Source organism: Narcine bancroftii, chromosome 2 (assembly GCF_036971445.1).
Source record: "Narcine bancroftii isolate sNarBan1 chromosome 2, sNarBan1.hap1, whole genome shotgun sequence".
NCBI lineage: Eukaryota > Metazoa > Chordata > Chondrichthyes > Torpediniformes > Narcinidae > Narcine > Narcine bancroftii.
Genome location: NC_091470.1, coordinates 189,290,271 through 189,310,083, shown reverse-complemented (window position 1 = coordinate 189,310,083; position 19,813 = coordinate 189,290,271). Strand labels below are relative to the sequence as shown.

The following is a 19,813-nucleotide window of genomic DNA, read 5'->3' as shown; positions in this document are numbered from 1 at the left end:
GATGACTCCAAATTGGCCTCCACGCTTCCTCCACCCTCTGCGTGCAGCGGAATGCTGTTACAGCGCCGTCGTCCTGGGCCCGCTGGCTGGGAGGAGTCTGAAAGTTCTCACCCCCACCCTCCCTGTCACTTGCGTGGTTCTCCTCCCGGCGCTCTGGTTCCCTCCCTCCCTCTAAAGGTGTACGGGGCTAATAGATTAATGGGTCACGTGGGCATACTTGTGCGGCGCTGGCCTGTTTACCGCTCTGTTCCTCCAAATTAAAATCTATAAACCAAGGCTAAATTAAATGCGTCCATCCATAAAATGCATCCGCCTCCCCCATTCCAAGCATCCACCGCTCTCGGTTAAATTGGGCGGCGTGGACCCGTGGGGCAAAGTGACCTGTTACCATGCTGCGCATCTAAATTTTAAACCAAGCCCCTCATACCTAGATGAAGGGCTTGGACCCAAAACGTTGCCTTTCCAGCAAATTTTGTGCATTTACCATGCCTGCATACTTTCCTGTTTCACCCCTTAAACTTTCCCCTCTCTCCCCTTAAACCCACAAGCCATCCTGCGTTTTGCCGGTTGATAACCCTGACAACGTTCACTGCTTGATGCCTTAACCTTTCGCCTGTGTCTTTTGGGTCCTGGGGAACCACAGGAGTTTGAAATCATTGTGCAGATTAAGTTGCTTCAGAAGGCCTGCAAGAACTATAGCTTTGATAAGGACCCGGAGTTTCTGAACTGGTTCTACAGTCTGAAGACCATCAGTGATGCAGAGAGGTGAGACCCTACCATTATACTCGTAGAATCCCACCCCTGCGGTTCTGCATAAGGCAACTTGGTGTGACTGTACTGTTACAATCCCAGAGGACCCCAAAACTCAGCACCAATTGGTATTCACCAAGACAAATAGTTACTTAAACAAAAGTTGCTTTTAATTATCTTTAAACATGAAAATAGAATCAAACTTTAACTTGTGTAATCTAAATTAACCCCCTTCTAATTCTAAGCGCACATGCATGTAATGTGTGTGTAAGTTCAGAAAAGTTCTTTGGTTCACAGTCCAATCTCACTTCTCATTCCTCCAAGTTCACTAGTTGCAGGCAATTCTTATGCTGTGCACAGAATTGAACATTAATAAAGTTCATCAGGCTTTGGTGCTTGTAAGGTAAATGGTTACCACTCAGGAAGGTTCTTGTCGGTTTTCAGAGAGAGATTTGCTGTTCCAGGACACCCACAACTGATGTACTTCCATCAGTTCGAAGAAACTTGCCCCTCAGGGTTCTCCAGATGATAACCTCTTTCTTTTAGGTCACCACAGAGTTCCTTTTTGTTTTCCTTATTCCAAGTGAAACATTAGACAGCCAGTCCTCTCCTCTTTCATGAACCACAAGGGCTTTGACCAGGCCGTCTTCCAAAGAGACTTCCCACAAGCTTTCCAGCTTGTCCTGTTCCAGTCCCACCTCCTTCTGCTGGCAGTAACACTTAACTGCCAATCGGCCTTCAAAGTGCCAAGTGTGAAAGCAAAATCTGCTCAATGCCAGTGTCAGATGATGTTATCTCACGTCGGGGATCGCTGGCCTTGACTCCTAGTACGATCCCTGGCATCTGCAGATAGGCAAGTGTGAAATGGGCAATCTCATTGTGGGATTGAAATGACCCAAGTTTTTGCGTGAGTGCAGGAACGCGAAGGAAGAACAAATTAAAATGAAGGTATAAACTTTGCTGTGGGAAAGTCACAGTGGGGGAGAGAGAGAGAGAGAGAGAGAGAGAGGAAACAAATAGCAATAGTGGACAATTTTTAAACAGCGTGGGAAAGTTGGTAGCGCTATCGCCCACAATTTATAAAGACCATGGGGACTTGACCTCCCAGAATGCTGTGCAGCTGAGAAACCCCTCTATGAATGCTCCGTGCATGCAGCTGTGCATATAGCCCTTTCTCTCCCTCATGGAATTCTGGGAGGGCAGGTCTACCATCGCTTTTTCTCACGGTATTTATAAATTGTGGGCTATTGTGCTACCAACTTTCCCCCGCTTTTTAAATTGTGCACGATAGCATTACCAACTTTCCCACAATGTTTAAATTGTAAACAATAGTATGACCAACTTTCCCCCTGTTTAACTTGTGCACAATACTACGACCAACTTTCCCCCCTGTTTAAATTGTGTGTGATAACACGATCAACTGTCCCCTGTTTAACTTGTGCACAATACTACGACCAATTCCCCCCTGTTTAAATTGTGCGCGATAGCACGACCAACTTTCCCCCCTGTTTAAATTGTGCGTGATAGCACGACCAACTTTCCCCCCTGTTTAACTTGTGCACAATACTACGACCAATTCCCCCCCGTTTAAATTGTGCGCGATAGCACGACCAACTTTCCCCCCTGTTTAACTTGTGCACAATAGCACGACCAACTTTCTCACACTGTTTAAATTGTACACAATAGTATGACCAACTTTCCCCCCTGTTTAACTTGTTCACAATACTACGACCATATTCCCCCCCCGTTCAAATTGTGTGATAACACGACCAACTTTCCCCCGTTTAAATTGTGTGTGATAGCACGACCAACTGTCCCCCTGTTTAATTTGTACGCAATAGCATGACCAACTTTCTCACACTGTTTAAAAGTTGTCCACTATTTATTGCTAGCACTTTTCCATGGTCCCTTATAAAGAGTTATATAGGTTGGCACAACAACAGGGGCTGAGGGCTCATTCTGTGCTGTACATAAAGTTTAATTATGTTATAATTAGACATGATTAACTTTGTTCAAATATAAGATCAGAATTTAGGGCAGGTCCCCCATCGCTCGATATGTCATAATGCTACTGGTAGAAGGTGGAACAGTTCTAACTCCAGAGATGGCTCCTTGCAAGTGTGAAAGCGTTAAGTGTCCCAGTTAGGAGTGGTCAAGTGTGAAAAGCCAAACCCTCCTCCTCATTCCTATGCCAGGACACTGAACAGCCAATTTAGTGGGACACAAGAGTGAAAGGGGCTTTAAATACACAGCTTACAAAGTATAAATAATGTATATAAAGTGTAGTCTTTGGAGATTGGGGTGGTGGGAGGTGCAGGAGGCTGGTATGGATGGGAGAGAGAGGAAGAGGGTTGCCTATTGACGTCCCCTCATAATTCCCAAGGAAGGAGCTGCTCAGGATGCAGGCGCAGCCTCGATAACGTCTCGCTGCTTTCTCCACATTGTTTTGTAAAAGTGAAAATCCTTCTGTAAAAGCAAATTTGCATAGAGCACAAGTGGGGTACACCTGTATATAGGCTGGCACACGATCGTGGGCCGCAGGGCCTGTATAGGGCTGTGATGTTCTATGTTCTGATACATGATATACATGGACTTTGCCCGCCATAAGGCAAACGAAGAGTCGCATTCAGTGTTGCCTGGCGCTCCTTTCAGTACGCGAGAATGAGAAGTAAACAAGGCTCCCTTCAGGTTCACCGATTGTCCGTGGATTTGGCTCCAGCCCTCCCAAGGCCTCTGCAGCCGCACAGACTCCCGTTCAATCCATCAGCCGCCCATACGGGTTGTTCTCCCCCCAACCCCCCCCCCCCCCGTCACCCTGCCGAACGCAAGTTGCCTGCAGCCTGTGTGGGTCTCTCAGCCTCTGAGCCCCTCCTATCGTGCCATCTCCTGGGCTTCTCCTTCTTAATGGGGGAGGGGGGCTGTGTTCTCCACTGTAGTCTGCAACCCCCTGGTGGTTCATTGCCCAGCACAGCCACCGCCATCTTTGGCACAGATCTTTCCTTGTGTATTTTTTGTCTAATTCAATTAGTTTACAGTTAGATCATTTCTTCACACGTTCCTGTTCGTCCGCAGCAAGTTGGAATGCTAACGCTTGTGTACAACGTACTGTTATTAGTCCAGAGGACCCCATAACCCAGCAGCAATAGATATTCACCACGACAAATGGTTACTTAAACAAAAGTTGCTTTTAATTATCTTTGAACATGAAAATAGAATCAAACTTTAACTTATCTCTATTGACTTACTTAATCCCCTTCTAATTCTAAGCGCACATGTGTATAACATGTGTGTAAGTTCAGAAAAGTTCTTTGACTCACAGTCCAATCTCACTGGTTGCAGGCAATTCTTATACTGTGCACAGAATTTAACATTAATAAGTTCACCAGGCTTTGGTGCTTAACAGATAAATGGTTACTGCTCAGGAAGGTTCTTGTCGGTTTTCAGAAAGAGATTTGTTGTTCCAGGACATCCACAACTGATTCCTTTTTTAATCAGCCACTCCAGTGTCTTGCTGATGGAACTTGCCCCCTTCAGGGTTCTCCAGATGATCACCTCTTTCTTTCAGGTCACCACAGAATTCCTTTCTGTTTCACCTATTCCAAGGGAAACACCAGTCCTCTCCTCCTGCATGAACCACACGGGCTTTGACCAGGCCGTTTTCCAAAAGCTTGCCAGCTTGTCCCGTCCAAATCCCAGCTACTGTCTGCTGGCTGTAACACTCTGAAACCGAAGTCTGTCTCTCTCTCTCTCTCTCTCTCTCTCTCTCTCTCTCTCTCTCTCACACACACTCTCTCCGACTCTGAGAGCAAAGCCTATTTTTTTCTCTCTCTGCCTGCAAAGATCACATGACCTTCCAGGCAGTAAATTCTCTTTACCAGACAAAACTGCAGCTGCCTGTTGTTACATTTGTTGCCTTTTGCAAATAACAGTCCATCATTGAAGTCTCTGAGCACTCTGCAAAACTCCTGCAAAAAACTTTGTGTTTTAGTGTTTGTGTGTGACCTGCTCTAACAAACCTTTCCCAATTTATCTCCCAAAACACATCTATATACTTGTTGCAGTACACTGTATATGACAATAACCTCATTGTTGTCGGTGGGATGATTTTTCCCCCATTGCTGGGTCCCTGATCTGCAGCATCCACAGGTTACTGCTCTGGTAGGCACCACTGCCACAGGAACGGTTGCATTGAACAGCCCGTCGTGTGTATCTGTTGCAGCTACAAGTTGTCGTGTGAACTCGAGCCTCTGGAGATGTTCAGCTCCCCCGCGAAGCCTCGGCCCACTCTGGTCATCACCCCTTGTGATGAGTAAGTCCGAGGTTCTGACCAATGCTAGGGGTGGGGGGGGGCGGTGGTGGGATCTGTGGTGGGGGGCTGGGGGCAGAATCTGTCAAAATGAGGTCTGACCCGGGGTACAGCAGCAGGATCAATGACCGGGCCATACGTGATTCCCAAATTAAACCACGTGTGCCTGACCATGTTTTCCATTCCATGCGTCACTGGGGGGTGCAGACCACACCAGGCAACGCCATCAGAGGGGGGTGACACCAAAATGGCCATCTAGAAAATTTTTGAGCAGTGTTTCGGCAGAAATTTATTATTTTTAATAAAAATATCCCTATCGTTCGCTATAACAACAAAAACATTTTTTCGTACGGCCCATGTATCAATACACCTACAAGGCTAAAACTCGACGCTCATTTATGTTTTGAACCTTCTAATGGGCTCCGGTCCGAGACGTCTTTATTCCCCAATTGCAACGACACTTCGAATCACGTGGTTCTGTCTGTGCGCGAAAACCAGCAAGCTCTGTTGTTTTTGTTGCTGCCGACGTTTTCACAGTCGCTGCTTTTGTTAAATTGTTTTTGCGACAACCTTGTGGTCATTAGTGTTTGTGAACTGATATCAAGATATTTTTTGAGAACAAAGCAGTAATTAATGGAAAAGAAGGAGGGTGGGGGGGTGACACCATGAGTTACCGCACTGGGTGCCATCAATGTTTCCGTCTAACTGCTAAGAACATAAACAGGCCATTTGGCCCCTCTTAGCCATGCTCACCAAGCACGTGCCATTGGCCTGCTTTCGTCCCATATTCCCTGTAGGCCTTTCCTACCCGTGGGCCCATCCAAATGTCCTTTAGATCTAACAAGCGCACCCACGTGGAACTCTGCCAGCTCGTTCCACACACCCTCCTCCCTCTGTGTGAAGAGGGTGCCCCTCAGGTCCACAAAACCATAGAAAATGGGCCCTTTTGCCCATCTAGTCGAGTCCCACTGACCTGCACCCAGTCCAGAGTCCTCTATGTACCTGTCCAAATTCTTCTTATGTATACATTGAGCCCGCATTCTCCACCTCAGCGGGCTGCTTGTTCCACAACCCCACCACCGTATGTGAGAAGAAGTTCCCCCTGACCAGTGGTTCTCAACCTTTTTTCTTTCCACTCACATCCCACTTTAAACATTCCCTATGCCATTAGTGCTCTGTGATTAGTAAGGGATTGCTTAAGGTGGGATGTGGGTGGAAAGAAAAAGTTTGAGAACCACTTTCACCTTTAACCCTTGTCCTCAGGTTTGTACCTTACCCACCCTCAGTGGAAAAAGCCGACGTATTTACTCTGTCAGTCCCCCTCATAATTTTAAATAACTCTATTAAATCTCCCCTCATTCTTCTATGCTCCAGGGAATTCAGTTCCTGAAGTCCAGGCAACATCCCAATAAATCTCTGTTCTCTTTCCTGTAGTTCGGTGACCAAAACTGTACATAATGCTCCAAATTTGGCCTCACCAATATCTTACACAACTTTTCCATAACATCCCAACTCTTTGATTTATGAAGCTCTTTACAACCCTACCCCCTTGTGACACCACTTTCAGGGAATTATGCACCTGTATTCCCAGATCTCTCTGTTCTACCTCACTCCGACTTTCTTCCCCCACCCCATATGTATTTGGGATGTGGGATGAAATCGGGCTGTGGTCACTGGAAGATGGTGCGGGGTTGGGGGGATATAGTCCAGAAGAACATTTTAAATCTCTAGTGTGAGATTCCCAACCATCAATTTTGACCCTCGTTCCTGAATCGCCCCTTCTCCTGGACTCTGAGTCCCGGGATCTCTCCCCATTCTCTGCTTCCTTTCCCTAGTCCCTGGGATAATCCCCGATCCACCAGAATTTCTCCCCGATCCCCCAGGATCTCACCCCATTTCTCGGTTCCTCGCCCTGATCCACATATAGCTCCCCGATCCACTGGGGTCTCTCCCCCGACCCCTGAGATCTCCGCTGATCCCTGGGACCACTCCCCAATCCCCACGATCTCTCCCTGATCCCTGAGATCTCTCCTCGATCCCCAGAACCTTTCCCCCAATCCCTGGATCTCTCCCCGATTCCTGGATCTCTCCACAATTCCTGAATCTCTCTCTCTGACTCCCCAGATCTCTACCCAATCCCCGGATATCTCCCCAGTCCCCAGACCTTCTCCCTGATCCTTAGGACTGCCCCGACTACACTTGCCCATGCTAGGGCTCTCCGAACCGCCCGCTCACCAGACACTCTGTTTCCCCCACAGAGCTCCACCCAGCCAGGAGGACCCGGCGGGAGTTCTGTCACACTGGAGCACAACCCGCTCACCCATGTTGGACTCTGAGACACCGGTAGCCAAGGAGCACACGCTGAAGCCCTTCAACGCCTTGTTCTGCAGAGTTTCCCGGGTAACTTCCTCCACCAATGGTAATGCCACTCCGTGGGAACCCTCAGCCTGTTGGCTTGTCCAGCACAACAAGATCCCACGGACACTGTAACAGGATGGAGTTGAACCATAGAACATTACAGCAGAGAAATAGGCCCTCAGCCCTTCTAGTCTATGCTGAACTATTATTCTGCCTTGTCCCATTGCCTTGCACCCAGTCCATCTCCCTCCATACCTCTCCCATCTATGTACCTGTCCAAATTCTTATTAAATGTTAAAATCGAGCCCGCATTCACCACTTCAGCTCGTTCCACACTATCACCACTCTCTGTGTGAAGATGTTCCCCATAAACTTCCCCCTTCCACCCTTAACCGATGTCCTCTGGTTTGTATCTCACCTACCCTCAGTGGAAAAAGCTGACCTACATTTACTCTGTCTATCCCCTCATCATTTTAAATACCTCAATCAAATCTCCCCTCATTCTTCTACGCTCCAGAGAATAAAGACCCTGTCTACTCAATCTTTCTTTGTATTCTAGATACTGCAATCCAGGCAACATTTTAGTAAATCTTCTCTGCACCCTCTCTACCTTATTTATATCCTTCCTATAATTTGGGGACCAGAACTGCACACAATACTCTAAACTTGGCTTCACCAATGCCTTGAACAGTCTCAACATCACCTCCCAGCTCCTATATTCTATGCTTTGATTTATAAAGGCCAGCGTACCAAAAGCCTTCTTCACCACCCTATCTACATGGGAATCCACCTTCAAAGAACGATGAACCATTACTCCAAGATCCCTCTACATTCCTCAACGCCCTCCTCTTCACTCCATATGTCCTATTTTGGTTATTCTTCCCAAAATGAAGCACCTCACACTTATCTACGTTAAACTCCATCGGCCACCTTTCAGCCCACTTGTCCAAGCAGTCCAAATCCTTCTGTAGTCCCTGAAAACCATCCTCACTATCCACAACTCCCCCTATTTTTGTATCGTCTGCATATTTACTCACCCAATTTACCACCCCGTCATCCAAATCATTAATGTAAATGACGAACAACAAGCGACCTGTTTAACCTTTTCTCGTAACTCAGTTCCTGAAGTCCGGGCAACTACCTAATAAATCTTCTCTGCACTCTTTCTATCTTATTGATCTCTTTCCTGTAGTTCGGTGACCAAAACTGCACACAATCCTCCGAATATGACCTCACCAATATCTTATACAACTTTACCATAACATCCCAACTCCTGTACTCATTACTTTGATTTATGAAGGCCAATATGCCATAAGTTCTCTTTATGACCCTATCCACCTGTGATGCCACTTTCATGGAATTTTTTATCTGTATTCCCAGATCCCTCTGTTCACTGCGCTCCTCAGGGCCCAACCATTTACCGTGTATGTCCTTTCTTGGTTTGTCCTTCCAAAATGCAACACCTCACACTTGTCTGCATTAAATTTCATCGGCCATTTTTCCAGCTGGTCCAGATCCCTTCGCAAGCTTTGAAAACCTTCCTCACTCTCCACAATGCCTCCCTTCTTGGTGTCATCTGCAAACTTGCTGATCCAATTTACCACATGATCATCCAGATCATTGATATAGACGAGGCAAGAAAAAAACTGCCATTACACTGGACAACAAAGTTTTTCCAAAGGTTTGCTTCCTAAAAACAAATTTACGATCGACAACTTCAAGCTGAACACAAAGATAATTTCAGATTTGCTGGATCACGTAGGAAGTTGGAGAAACAAGAAATGAACTTTTCTTGAACGTGGCGCCTTTAATCGCATCACGACGCTGACACATCGCGTTAGTTCAACTGACCTATAAGTGTTTTGCTGCTGATTTTCATTTGTACTCGGCATCTGATGCCTCCCCGTGTCACTGTCCAACAATAGTCAGGCGGCACTGATGGATTCCAGTTGCCCTGATACCGCGTCTTCCACGGTTGCAATGTCCCGGTGATCACAATGTCCTGGTGAAACTTTTCACCGTGTTCGTCATTGACGGCACCAAGATCAGTGGGGAAGACGTCCAAGTGCGAATGCAGAAAATGAATTTTCAGCGACACGTTGCCCCTCATGGTTTTGAATGTTTGAAGTAAACTTCAAATATGACAGGAAATCACAAAAATAGGTTATTTTTAAACAACCGTATATGATACGAAAATTTTAAAGTGATTTTTATGGTCAGCTGCCCAAAATCCATAAAATGCACCCAAAAGTGTTGAGGAAGCAAAATCTTTGTTGTCCAGTGTTATCCAGCATGGTAACTGGGTAGATTTTCTGGACCGTTGGAAGTTTATGCCACAAGGCAGATGACGTGACCGTGTGGGTCACAATCCTCCCAGCTCGTAGATGGCGATGGTCTGCATCTTTCCTCACCAGGATGCTGATGTCGAGTCACTATATCCCCTAGAGACCCCATGCCAATCCTGGGTGGGTGGGGGAGGGGAAGTCGGCCTCCCTCTGAGCCGCGAGTCGCACCCTTCCCCATTTCTACCTCCTCACCGTGTTCTCGACAAATAACCGTTTCTGTCTCTGTCTCTCCCTCCTCTCGTAGCACCCGAAATCCCCTTCGGTCTCCTGCTTGGACACCGCCGGCCTTGAGCCCAGACCCCCGCCCCTCTCCGCCCTCTCGCCTGCTGTCAAGGGCCATCGGCGGTCTGCTTCCTGTGGGGCCACCTGCACACCGCCCTCGGCGCCTGCCAGCTCTCCACAGTCTGACTGCCGCATCATCCGCGTGCGCCTGGATGTGGCCAATGGCAATGTGTACAAAAGTATATTGGTGAGTCTGTCATCGGTGGGGGCAGAGAGAGGGATCTTCTCAGGGCCAGTTCTTCCCTCCACCCCCTGGAGGGGGCAGTGGTGAACACCCACTGGGGTCTGTGTCGCCCTTCCTTCTATCACCTGGAGGGGGCAGTGGTGAGCTCCCACCGGGTTCGATGTCGCCCTTCTCTCCAACTCCTTAAGGAGGCAGTGATGAACACCCACTGGTGTCTGGTTGCCCTTCCTTCCATCCCCTAGAGGGGGCAGTAGTGAACACCTACCAGGGTCTGTGTTGCCCTTCCCTCTCTCCCTTTGAAGGGGCAGTAGTGAACCCCCACCAGTGTTTGTGTTTCCCTCCCTCCATCCCTTTGAGGGGGGCAGTGCTGAGCCCCCACCAGGGTCTGTGTTGCCCTTCTCTCCCTGCCCTTGAGGAGGCAGTAGTGAGGCCCCACCAGGGTCTATGTTGCCCTTCCCTCCCTGCCCTTGAGGAGGCAGTGCTGAGCCCTCACCCTCCCACAATGGTCCATGTGTGGTGGGTGGGAAGTGGCATTTTAAGGGGAACTTTGGTAGGAGAAATAACCGGGCAAGAGCTATTGTCCACAAGAGGGGAAAATCCCCAGATGCGAGGGGACCTGGGACCTCTCGTGCGGGATGGCCTGAAGGTAAACCTGCAGGTGGAGTGGGTGGTGAAGAAGGAGAATGCGATGCTGGCATTTATTTCAAGGGAAATAGAATATAAGAGCAGGGATGTGGTGTTGAGGGTATTGGGGATACCCACATGGAGTATTATGGGCTCCTCATTGAAGGGAAGAGGTGCTGACGTTGGAGAGGTTTCAGAGGAGGTTCACAAGGATGATTCCAGGAAGGAAAGGGGTATCATATGAGGAGTGTTTGATGGCTCTTGGCCTGAACTGGTTGGAATTTAGGAGAACGAGGTGGGGGGAGGGGAAATCTCATTGAAACATTGGAAGGTGGGAACAGAGTAGATGTGGAAAGGCTGTTCCCCTATGGTCGGAGAGACCGGGACAAGAGAGCACAACTTCAGGATTGAAGGGCGTCCACTCAGAACGGAGATGCGGAGGAATTTCTTCTGCTGGAGGGCAGTGAATTGGTGGAATTTGTTGCCACGGCAGTTCTGGAGGCCGGGCTGTTGGGTTTATTTAAGGCAGAGATTGATTAGCCAGGGCAGCAAAGGTTATGGGGAGAAGGCCAGGCAGCTCATGATTGATTGGAGGGGCAGACTCGATGGGCTGAATGGCCTATTTCTGCTCCTATGTCGTATGGGCGGCGTAATAAACATCAAAGCCACAAAATTCATGCTACACCTGCTCTTGGTGGCGGTCCTCAGATGGAGTGGAGCCTCTGTTAATGTTATAAATTGAAAGTTGTCTGGGGAAGGGGTGGTGGTGGTGGGTGGAAACTGGGGTGATGGGAATCACTGATGAGTTGAGCGAGGTGCATCTTTTGCTCCAGATTGTTGCTGGGCTTTATCCGAGCTATGGGCCGGGCTCAGCCGCTCACCGTCTCTCACTCTCCCCCCACCCCACCCCCACCGTCCATGCAGGTGTCGAGTCAGGACAAGACTCCTGCCCTTGTGGTCAAGGCACTGGAGAAGCACAATCTGGACCCCAGCACTGCAGGAAACTACGACCTCGTGCAGATCATGTCGGAGGAGAAAGGTGAAAGGGGTGGGGGGGGTGGTGGGGAATGGGTGGGAGGGGAAAGAGCTTGGTGAGATGGAACCGGCTTCTGTCTGTAAGGGGCCCATATGCACGTCTGGGTGGGTTTCCTCTGGCTGCGGTGCTTGTAGGTGTCATTGGGCAGCGTGGGCTTGTGGCTGGAAGGGCCTGTTACCATGCTGTATGTCTAAATTTACAATTTTATTTAAAAAATGAAATTGAAAATCAAAATTGAAGAATTAGGGGGTCTGGGGAATTGATGCAGAAGATGATTTGAAACTTGGGTCAGATCAGCCATGAACATTTTGATGAATGGGATAGGTTTGATGGGCTGAGTGGCCTTCTTCGCTTCGGTGTTCTGTTCCGATGCAGGAGAAGGTGCAGAGGAGACTGACCATGACTAACACTGTTGTTCCATTTCTCTTCCCCCCATCTCTCCCCCTCCCTCTCTCCCCACCCCTTCCCTCTTTCCCTCTCTCACTCTCCCCCACTCTCATCCACCTCTTTCACCCCCTCTCTCTCTCCCCTCTCCCCTCTCTCCCTGTCCCTCTCTCACCCTCCCCTGCTCTCTCACCCCTCTTTCTCTTCCCTCTCTCCCTCCCTCTCTCCCTCCCTCTCTCACCCTCCCACCGCTCTCTCACCCTCTCTCTCTCTCTCTCTCTCCCCTCACCCACCCCCTCTCCCATCTCTCACCCTCCCCCTGCTCTCTCACCCCCCCTCTCTCACCCTCTCCCTCTCTCCCCCTCCCCACTCTCTCTCCCCCCCTCACAGAGTTTGCCATCCCTCAGAGTGCCAACGTCTTCTACGCCATGACTCCGTCCAGCATGGAGTTCCTCCTCCGGAGACGGGGCCACCCCTCCTCAAGACCCAGGGGCGAGCCGGCATCGCCTTTCCCCAAAATCAGGTCCAAGGGCATGAGGATCGCCAAGGCCTTGTTCTAGGCAGGGGGGTGGGAGGTGGGAGCGTGTCGAGGAGAGGTCCCTCCACTGCCCTCTAGGAACGGGACACTTGGATTGACGGACAGGCAAGGGAGGAGATCCCTCATTGGTGCACTCTCCCCTGCTCCAAACCAAAGAGGGGGGGAACCGTTCACCCTTTTCACTGACCCCTTGCTTAAAGGCCCCTTTGACCTTGCAGGGCAGGTGGGGGAAGGATGGGATTCACCCTTAAAATTTGGATGCAAATGGACTGGCATTGCGACCGTGCAGAGACTAACTGGTGGTGATGGGCACGTAGTGACCCTCAGGGTCAGAGGGCACAGGGCCAAAGGTCAGCCCTCACTCCCCCAGGTGTGGGGATGTAGGGTCCTGATTCCATTGGTGGGTGGGGGAGGAGGGAAGCTCAGCCAGGAAGTGACCACGGGGAGTGGAGCAGAGGGAATGATTCAGGTCATGGAAACTCTCATCTGGTTGGCCAGCATCGGTGGGGAGAGGATCAGGGTTAATGATTCAGGTCATTGATAGATAGGCAGTGGATGTGGGGAGTGAAGTAGGGTTAACGATTCATTGATGTTTCTGCCAGAACTCATAAAGGGTCCCCAACCTGAAGAGTGAACCATTTCACTGCAGTCTACCTGATCCCGCGGCCGCTCCCAGCAGCTCCTGGGCACCCTTCCCTGTATCTTCATGCCTTGTTGAGGCCACTCAGGGGATTGTGGCAAGAGCCGATAGATGCCAACCGCCCCCAACCCTAGGGCCTGCCTCCGCTCCCCACCATCCCCCTTTCTGAAGCCTGTGCGGTCTGACACCAGGAGAGCATCGTTCCCTGCTCCCCCTCTCAGAGGGATCTCGGACTCCAGAACCTGTCACCGTTTGCGGGTGCACGAGCCTCACGGGAGGGAGAGAGCAGAGGCAGGTTCCCATCTGCATTGTCCTGTTATGGACAACGGGGACGGAGACCCACTGATTCACCGTGGACTTGAACAGGCCAACGTGCGAGGACTTGAACAGGCCAACGTGCGAGCCACCAAGTGCATCAAAGACAGCAGTATGGAACAGAGTGATCTCCTGTGTATAACAACTTTCAATGTATAACACTAATGAAAGCTCCACTCCATCTGAGGACCACAACCAAGAGCATATGTAGCATGGATTTTGTGGCTTTGATGTTTATTATGCTGCCCATAAGACATAGGAGCCCATCGAGTCTACCCCTCCAATCAATCATGAGCTGATCCATTTTCCCCCTCAGCCCCACTGCCCGGCCTTTTCCCCATAACCTTTGCTGTCCTGGCTAATCAAGAACCTATCAATCTCTGCCTTAAATACACCTAGCCTCCAGAACCGCTTGTGGCAACAAATTCCACTGATTCACCGTGCTGAAGAAATTCCTCCGCGTCTCTGTTCTGAGCGAACGCCCTTCAACCCTAAAGTTGTGCCCTCTTGTTCCAGACTCTCTGACTGTGGGGAACAAGCTTTCTACATCGACTCTGTTCCCACCTTCCAACATTTCAATGAGAATCCCCCCTCCCCGCTCTAAATTCCAACGAGTACAGGCCAAGATCCTCCTACGATAACACTTTCATTCCTGGAATCATCCTCGTAAACCCCAATGAGGACTCCCCCTGATTCTCCAAATTTCTGCTGGATGCGTAGAATATGTCTGCTGCGATATGTTGGGGGGGTGGGGGGGAGAGCAAAAGGCCATTCTGTCCCTCCCAATGCGGGCTTTATGCCTCTCCTACTCCAAGGGCCATTTATTGGGGGGGGGGGTGGGGAGTGAAATCCTTGGTTTGTTTGTGTTTTTTGTGCAGTCAGTAGGAAGGATGGAAGAAACCAGCTGCTTCACAGGGAAACTTTCAGCTGAGACACCCAGGGGGTCATCGCCGAGAGAGAGCCGAGAACGGCCACCCTAGGGCATGCCATCGATATGGGGCTCGCCATCCCACCTGGTACCCCTCGCCCTTATGTGTGCCCAGGAGGGAAATCCACTGGCAGAATGTGCCCGGGAGGGGTCGTGAGTTCAAATCCCCACTCTGCTCCTGGGAAAGAGTTGTAAAGAACCTTGGGACAGTGGCAAGGGATCGAGACATTTGGGGCAGGGTTTATGATAAACCCTCTCCCCCCTCCCGCCCCCACTAGCAGGAAGAGGGCACATCCTAAAGAGGTGCAGATGAGGTCATTGGGTGTATTTAAGGGCACCTTCGAGCGAACGTCCTGACAGAGACAGGCCTGGGCCATCTCTGTTCTGAAATTGCTCACCACAAGCGGTTGTGGAGGTCTGGTCACTGGGTGGATTGAAGGCAGAGGTTCTTGATGAGCCAGGTTACGGGGAGAAGGTCGGGTAGTGGGGGCTGGATGATTGAATGGCGAGACAGACTCTGCCAATTTCTGCTCCTGGGACCTATGGTTAATCACCCATGTGTAGGGGAGGGAAGTGGCCTGAGGGCAACGGAGGAAGGAATAAAGAGCTTGGATGGGTGCTTGAAGGTCAGCAGCGACTTGAAGGGTCCCTTTCCCTGCTCGAAGGCATCAGGACAGTTCCTTCCCCGCCGCTGTCAGACAAGATCAGCACGTCTGCAGGAATCTTTTCCCTATCGGATGGAGATGACCCCAAAGGGCTGAGATCCCAGTCAGGGAGAAGGGATGGGTGTGGAACTTCAGGCCCGCAAGTCTGCGCCAAACTAAAACCCTGCTGCTTGTAGCTGGGAGATGCTGGCGGCCTCCATCCTCTTTACATTCCTAGAAGCCTCAAACACTATGATTGTATCTGCTTTCACCTGGCAGCCTGTCCCAGGCACCCCTACCCCCTTGTATGGAATATCTGCCCCACACATCTCCCTCCATCCGGATGGCATTGACATCAACCTCTGGTTTCTTTTAAACCACCACCCCTGTTTCTTTCCCCTGTCTCCCTCCCCTGCTCTCTGTCTCTCCCTCTCTCCCCCCCCTTTCCCTCCACCCCCTTTCTCTTTTTCCCTTTCCCATTGTCTCCTTTCCCAGAGCCAAAAATCAATTCTCATCTCTCCTCTTATCAGATCCAATTCTCACCTTTTGGTTTGACCTCCCCTCCCACTTTTCACTCTTTCACCCCCTCCCACTTCCCCCTTTTCCCCCCTCTCACTCTTCCCCTTTCTCACCCTCCCACTCTTCATTCTTTCTCTTTCCCCTTTCTCCCCCTCCCACTCTTCACCCTTTCTCCCCCTCCCACTCTTCCCCCTTTCTCCCCCTCCCACCCCACCCTCCCACTCTTCCCCCTTTCTCCCCTCCCATTCTTCACCCTTTTCCCCTTCCCTCTCTTCCCCCTTTTCCCCTTCCCTCTCTTCCCCCTTTCTCCCCCTCCCTCTCTTCCCCCTTTTTCCCTTCCCCCTTTCTCCCCCTCCCTCTCTTCCCCCTTTCTCCCCCTCCCTCTCTTCCCCCTTTTTCCCTTCCCCCTTTCTCCCCCTCCCTCTCTTCCCCCTTTCTCCCCCTCCCTCTCTTCCCCCTTTTTCCCTTCCCCCTTTCTCCCCTTCCCTCTCTTCCCCCTTTTTCCCTTCCCCCTTTCTCCCCTTCCCTCTCTTCCCCCTTTCTCCCTCTCCCTCTCTTCCCCCTTTTTCCCTTCCCCCTTTCTCCCCCTCCCCCCTTTCACGAAGGGGCCTTGGGCATTGAAGGGCTTTCTGGTGGTGTCGGGTGGGGGGGGGGGGGTGGGGTTTGGATCTGGAGCTCAGATCGGAGAAGAGTCTGCGCGTCCGCAGCTGGAGGTGAATCCACGGACGCTCAGTGCCTCTGAAGGGACTCTCTTTGGGTCACGGCCACTCTTCGTCTCCTTCACAGCGGGTAAACGTTGACGTATATTACGTATGTTACATTTTTATGTTATTATGTGACAATAAATGGAACCTTGAACCTTGGCTGATCCACATAGTTCGTTCCCTAGAGGGAGAGGCTGGATTGGAATGGGGGGGGGGAGCTGACAAGATCCCAGGGGGAGGTTGGCAGGGAGGCTCAAACAGCGAGGAAGAAGGTCAGCCCAGATTGGCTAAAGGGCCACTGCCTCCCCACACTATAGCACAGAACAGGCCCTTCAGCCCTTCTACTCTGTGCTGCTGAACTATTACTCTTCCTTGTCCCACTGACCTGCGCCCATTCCACATCCCTCCCTTTTAGGTACCTGTCCAAATTTTTCTTAGAGGTCAAAATTGAGCCCGCATTCAACATGTCAGCCGGTTGCTCGTTCCACACCCCCCACCACTGCGTGGGGAAATTCCCCCTCACCCTGAACCCAGGTCCTCTGGTTTGTATCTCACCTACACTCCAGGGTACATACACAACAAGCCTGAGAACACGGCAGAATTACCACTACAGGTGCCTAACTTTTTATCTGGGAACGGGCACCTGGCATGGTTCGGAATCTTCTGGATTTTGGAATCATTTTGAAACTGTGCTCCCTTTAAGCCTGTCTACCCGAGTCGCGCTGCCGTCTCTCTTTTTACAACCCACCGCCAAGGGGAACAGCCCCCTTCTCAGTTCCTCTGCACTGGTGCAGTGGTTTCGGCTGGATGGGGGATTATGGGTAGCGACGACGGCCGTTGAGCCGGCATATGGTGATTCACTGGTGCTTATAAAGTAGCGAAAGGACATGGGATATTTCAATGGAGTGTCATGCTTGATGGGTAGGACACTTATAATACCACTAACTAGCAGTGAGAAACGTGACAGAAGTTGAGTGAGGGTCGCGCCGGGTCATATTTGGCATCAAACTCCATCTTTGATGAGCAGATGTCATCTACCGAGTAAAGTACCAGGTTTTGGAATTCTGGATAAAAGGTTAGGCCCCTGTAACTGGCAGTGTAAAAAATAAATGACACAGCATAAAACGTAATCAATCAGAGAACTGTAAACAGATAACAAATGTAAACATACTGACTGCAATACAGGGAGAACAAAAAGAAAAATCAATAAAGTCCTTAAATGAGTCCCTGATTGAGTTTGTCATTGAGGAGCCTGATGGTGGAGGGGGAGCAGCTGTTCCTGAACCTGGTGGATGCAAGTCTTGTAGCACCGATACCTCTCTCCCGATGGCAGCAGCGAGAACAGAGCATGCGCTGGGTGGTGTGGATCCTTGATGATCGTTACTGCTCTCTGACGACAGATGTACTCAGTAGAGGGGAGGGTTCCGCCTCTGATGTCCTGGGCTGTGTCCAGGAGGGCTTTACACTCAGGGGTGTTGTTGTCCCCAAAACAGACCATAATGCAGCCAGTCAGCACACCTCTGTAGAAATTTGCCATCATAATTTTAAATGCCTCTATCAAATCTCTCTTCGCTCTTCTGTCCTCCAGGGAATAAAATCCTAACCTACTTAACCTTCCCCTATAATTCAGTTCCAGAAGTAAAACATGAAAGTCTGCAGACACTGTGGTTGAAGTAAAAACTCGATGCTGGAGAAACTAGGCAAGTCGAACTTTATGTAGCAAAGATAAAGACACAGAAGCAACATTTCAGGCCTGAGCCCTTCATCAAGGTATTTACAAAATGTGGGCAGGCATCTTGTACCTTGATGAAGGCCTCAAGCCTAAAATATTAGTTCTGTATCTTTATCTTTGCTGTTTGACCTGCTGAGTTTCTCTAGCATTGAGGTTTTGCATTTTTTCCCCCAGTTCCTCAAGTCCTGGCCACGTCCTTGTACATCTTCCCCAGGCTCTTTTCAGTCTAATCAATGTGAGGTGGCCGTGTGGAGTTCACATGGGCCCGCTGAATGAGCCGGTGTGTGCGAGGGGAGCACTGAAGAAGGCCATCAGCTGCTGTGGAAGGGGGGGGGGCTACGTGTTCCGCCTGAGAGGCTGGGACGTTAACAATCGAGCGGATTTCGAGCAGCCATTCTCTTGCTTTATCGGCTGTAGAAGCCCCCTCCCCCAGGACTCTGCTGGGATGGTCCACAGCTGACGCAACATCACTGGCTCTCCACTCAGCTCTGGGTCGCCAAGATTAAAGGAACACATACACACGGCTACTCTTCATCGACTGCAGCTCAGCCTCCAACACCCTTATAGGTCCTACCCCGCCGTCCGAAACCGAGATGGTGTAAAGCGAAGAAACAATTACCATTTATATGGAAAAATTTTGAGTGTTTCCCAAGCCCAAATAAATAAACCTACCAAAACATTCCATATAATGCATAACGTTCAAAATGTCTTTTTATCGTTCACCGCTTAATTACGTCCAGATTTACGCTAAGCGTAATGCCCTTGCGAGCTCTCTTCGGATTTTCTGATACCTTGGGATGAATCTTGCTAACAGATGCACAAATTAAATTGAGAGAAAGCACAGATGCTCATAGACAGTTCACAGCTATGCTGACTTGATGCTGAGATGCTGGGTGCTGCAGCAATAGATATTCACCAAGACAAATGGTTTCTGAAACTAAAGTTGCTTTTAATTTTCTTTAAACATAAAAACAAGATCAAACTTTAACTTATTACTATTAACTTAACCCCCTTCTAATTCTAAGTGCATGTGTGTGTGATGTGTGTATTGTGATAGAGTATATAGATATGACGTGAGCCCACCTCACTGTCAAAAGACAAAGGAGGAAAAACCCAACACCCAACCCCAACCAACCAATTTTCCCCTGCAACCGCTGCAACCGTGTCTGCCTGTCCCGCATCGGACTTGTCAGCCACAAACGAGCCTGCAGCTGACGTGGACATTACCCCTCCATAAATCTTCATCCGCGAAGCCAAGCCAAAGAAAGGTAGATACGTTTTTGGGAGATAAATTGGGGCAGGGTTTATTAGAGTAGGTCACGTACAAACACTTTAAAACAGATCTTAGTTAAAATACTGGAGCTCTGCCCCAATGCTAGACATACATCAGAGCTTTGAAGAGTGCTCAAGAGACTTCACTAATGGATTTTTGTTTACAAAAGGCACCAGATGAAAGATCTGCAGATTGTCTGGAAGAGAACTTGTTCTAAGAGGGTCATGTGGTTTTGCAAGTAGAGAGAGTCA

General features: G+C 49.8%; 1 protein-coding gene across 7 annotated transcripts in view; it reads left to right on the top strand.

The window, feature by feature from the left end:
- Positions 1 to 16,716, top strand: part of LOC138754813 (ral guanine nucleotide dissociation stimulator-like) — an 88,886-nt gene extending 72,170 nt beyond the window's left edge. For 6 of the 7 annotated variants that reach the window (XM_069919662.1, XM_069919659.1, XM_069919658.1 and 3 more), the window contains 6 exons: positions 644 to 765; positions 4,970 to 5,059; positions 7,315 to 7,456; positions 10,004 to 10,228; positions 11,774 to 11,888; positions 12,660 to 16,716. In XM_069919662.1, coding sequence (XP_069775763.1) covers positions 644 to 765; positions 4,970 to 5,059; positions 7,315 to 7,456; positions 10,004 to 10,228; positions 11,774 to 11,888; positions 12,660 to 12,829 — 864 coding nt within the window. In that variant the 3' untranslated portion in view covers positions 12,830 to 16,716. The remainder of the gene's footprint in view (positions 1 to 643; positions 766 to 4,969; positions 5,060 to 7,314; positions 7,457 to 10,003; positions 10,229 to 11,773; positions 11,889 to 12,659) is intronic. The other variant, XM_069919663.1, reaches the window with a different exon arrangement.
- Positions 16,717 to 19,813: the final 3,097 nt, after the last annotated feature.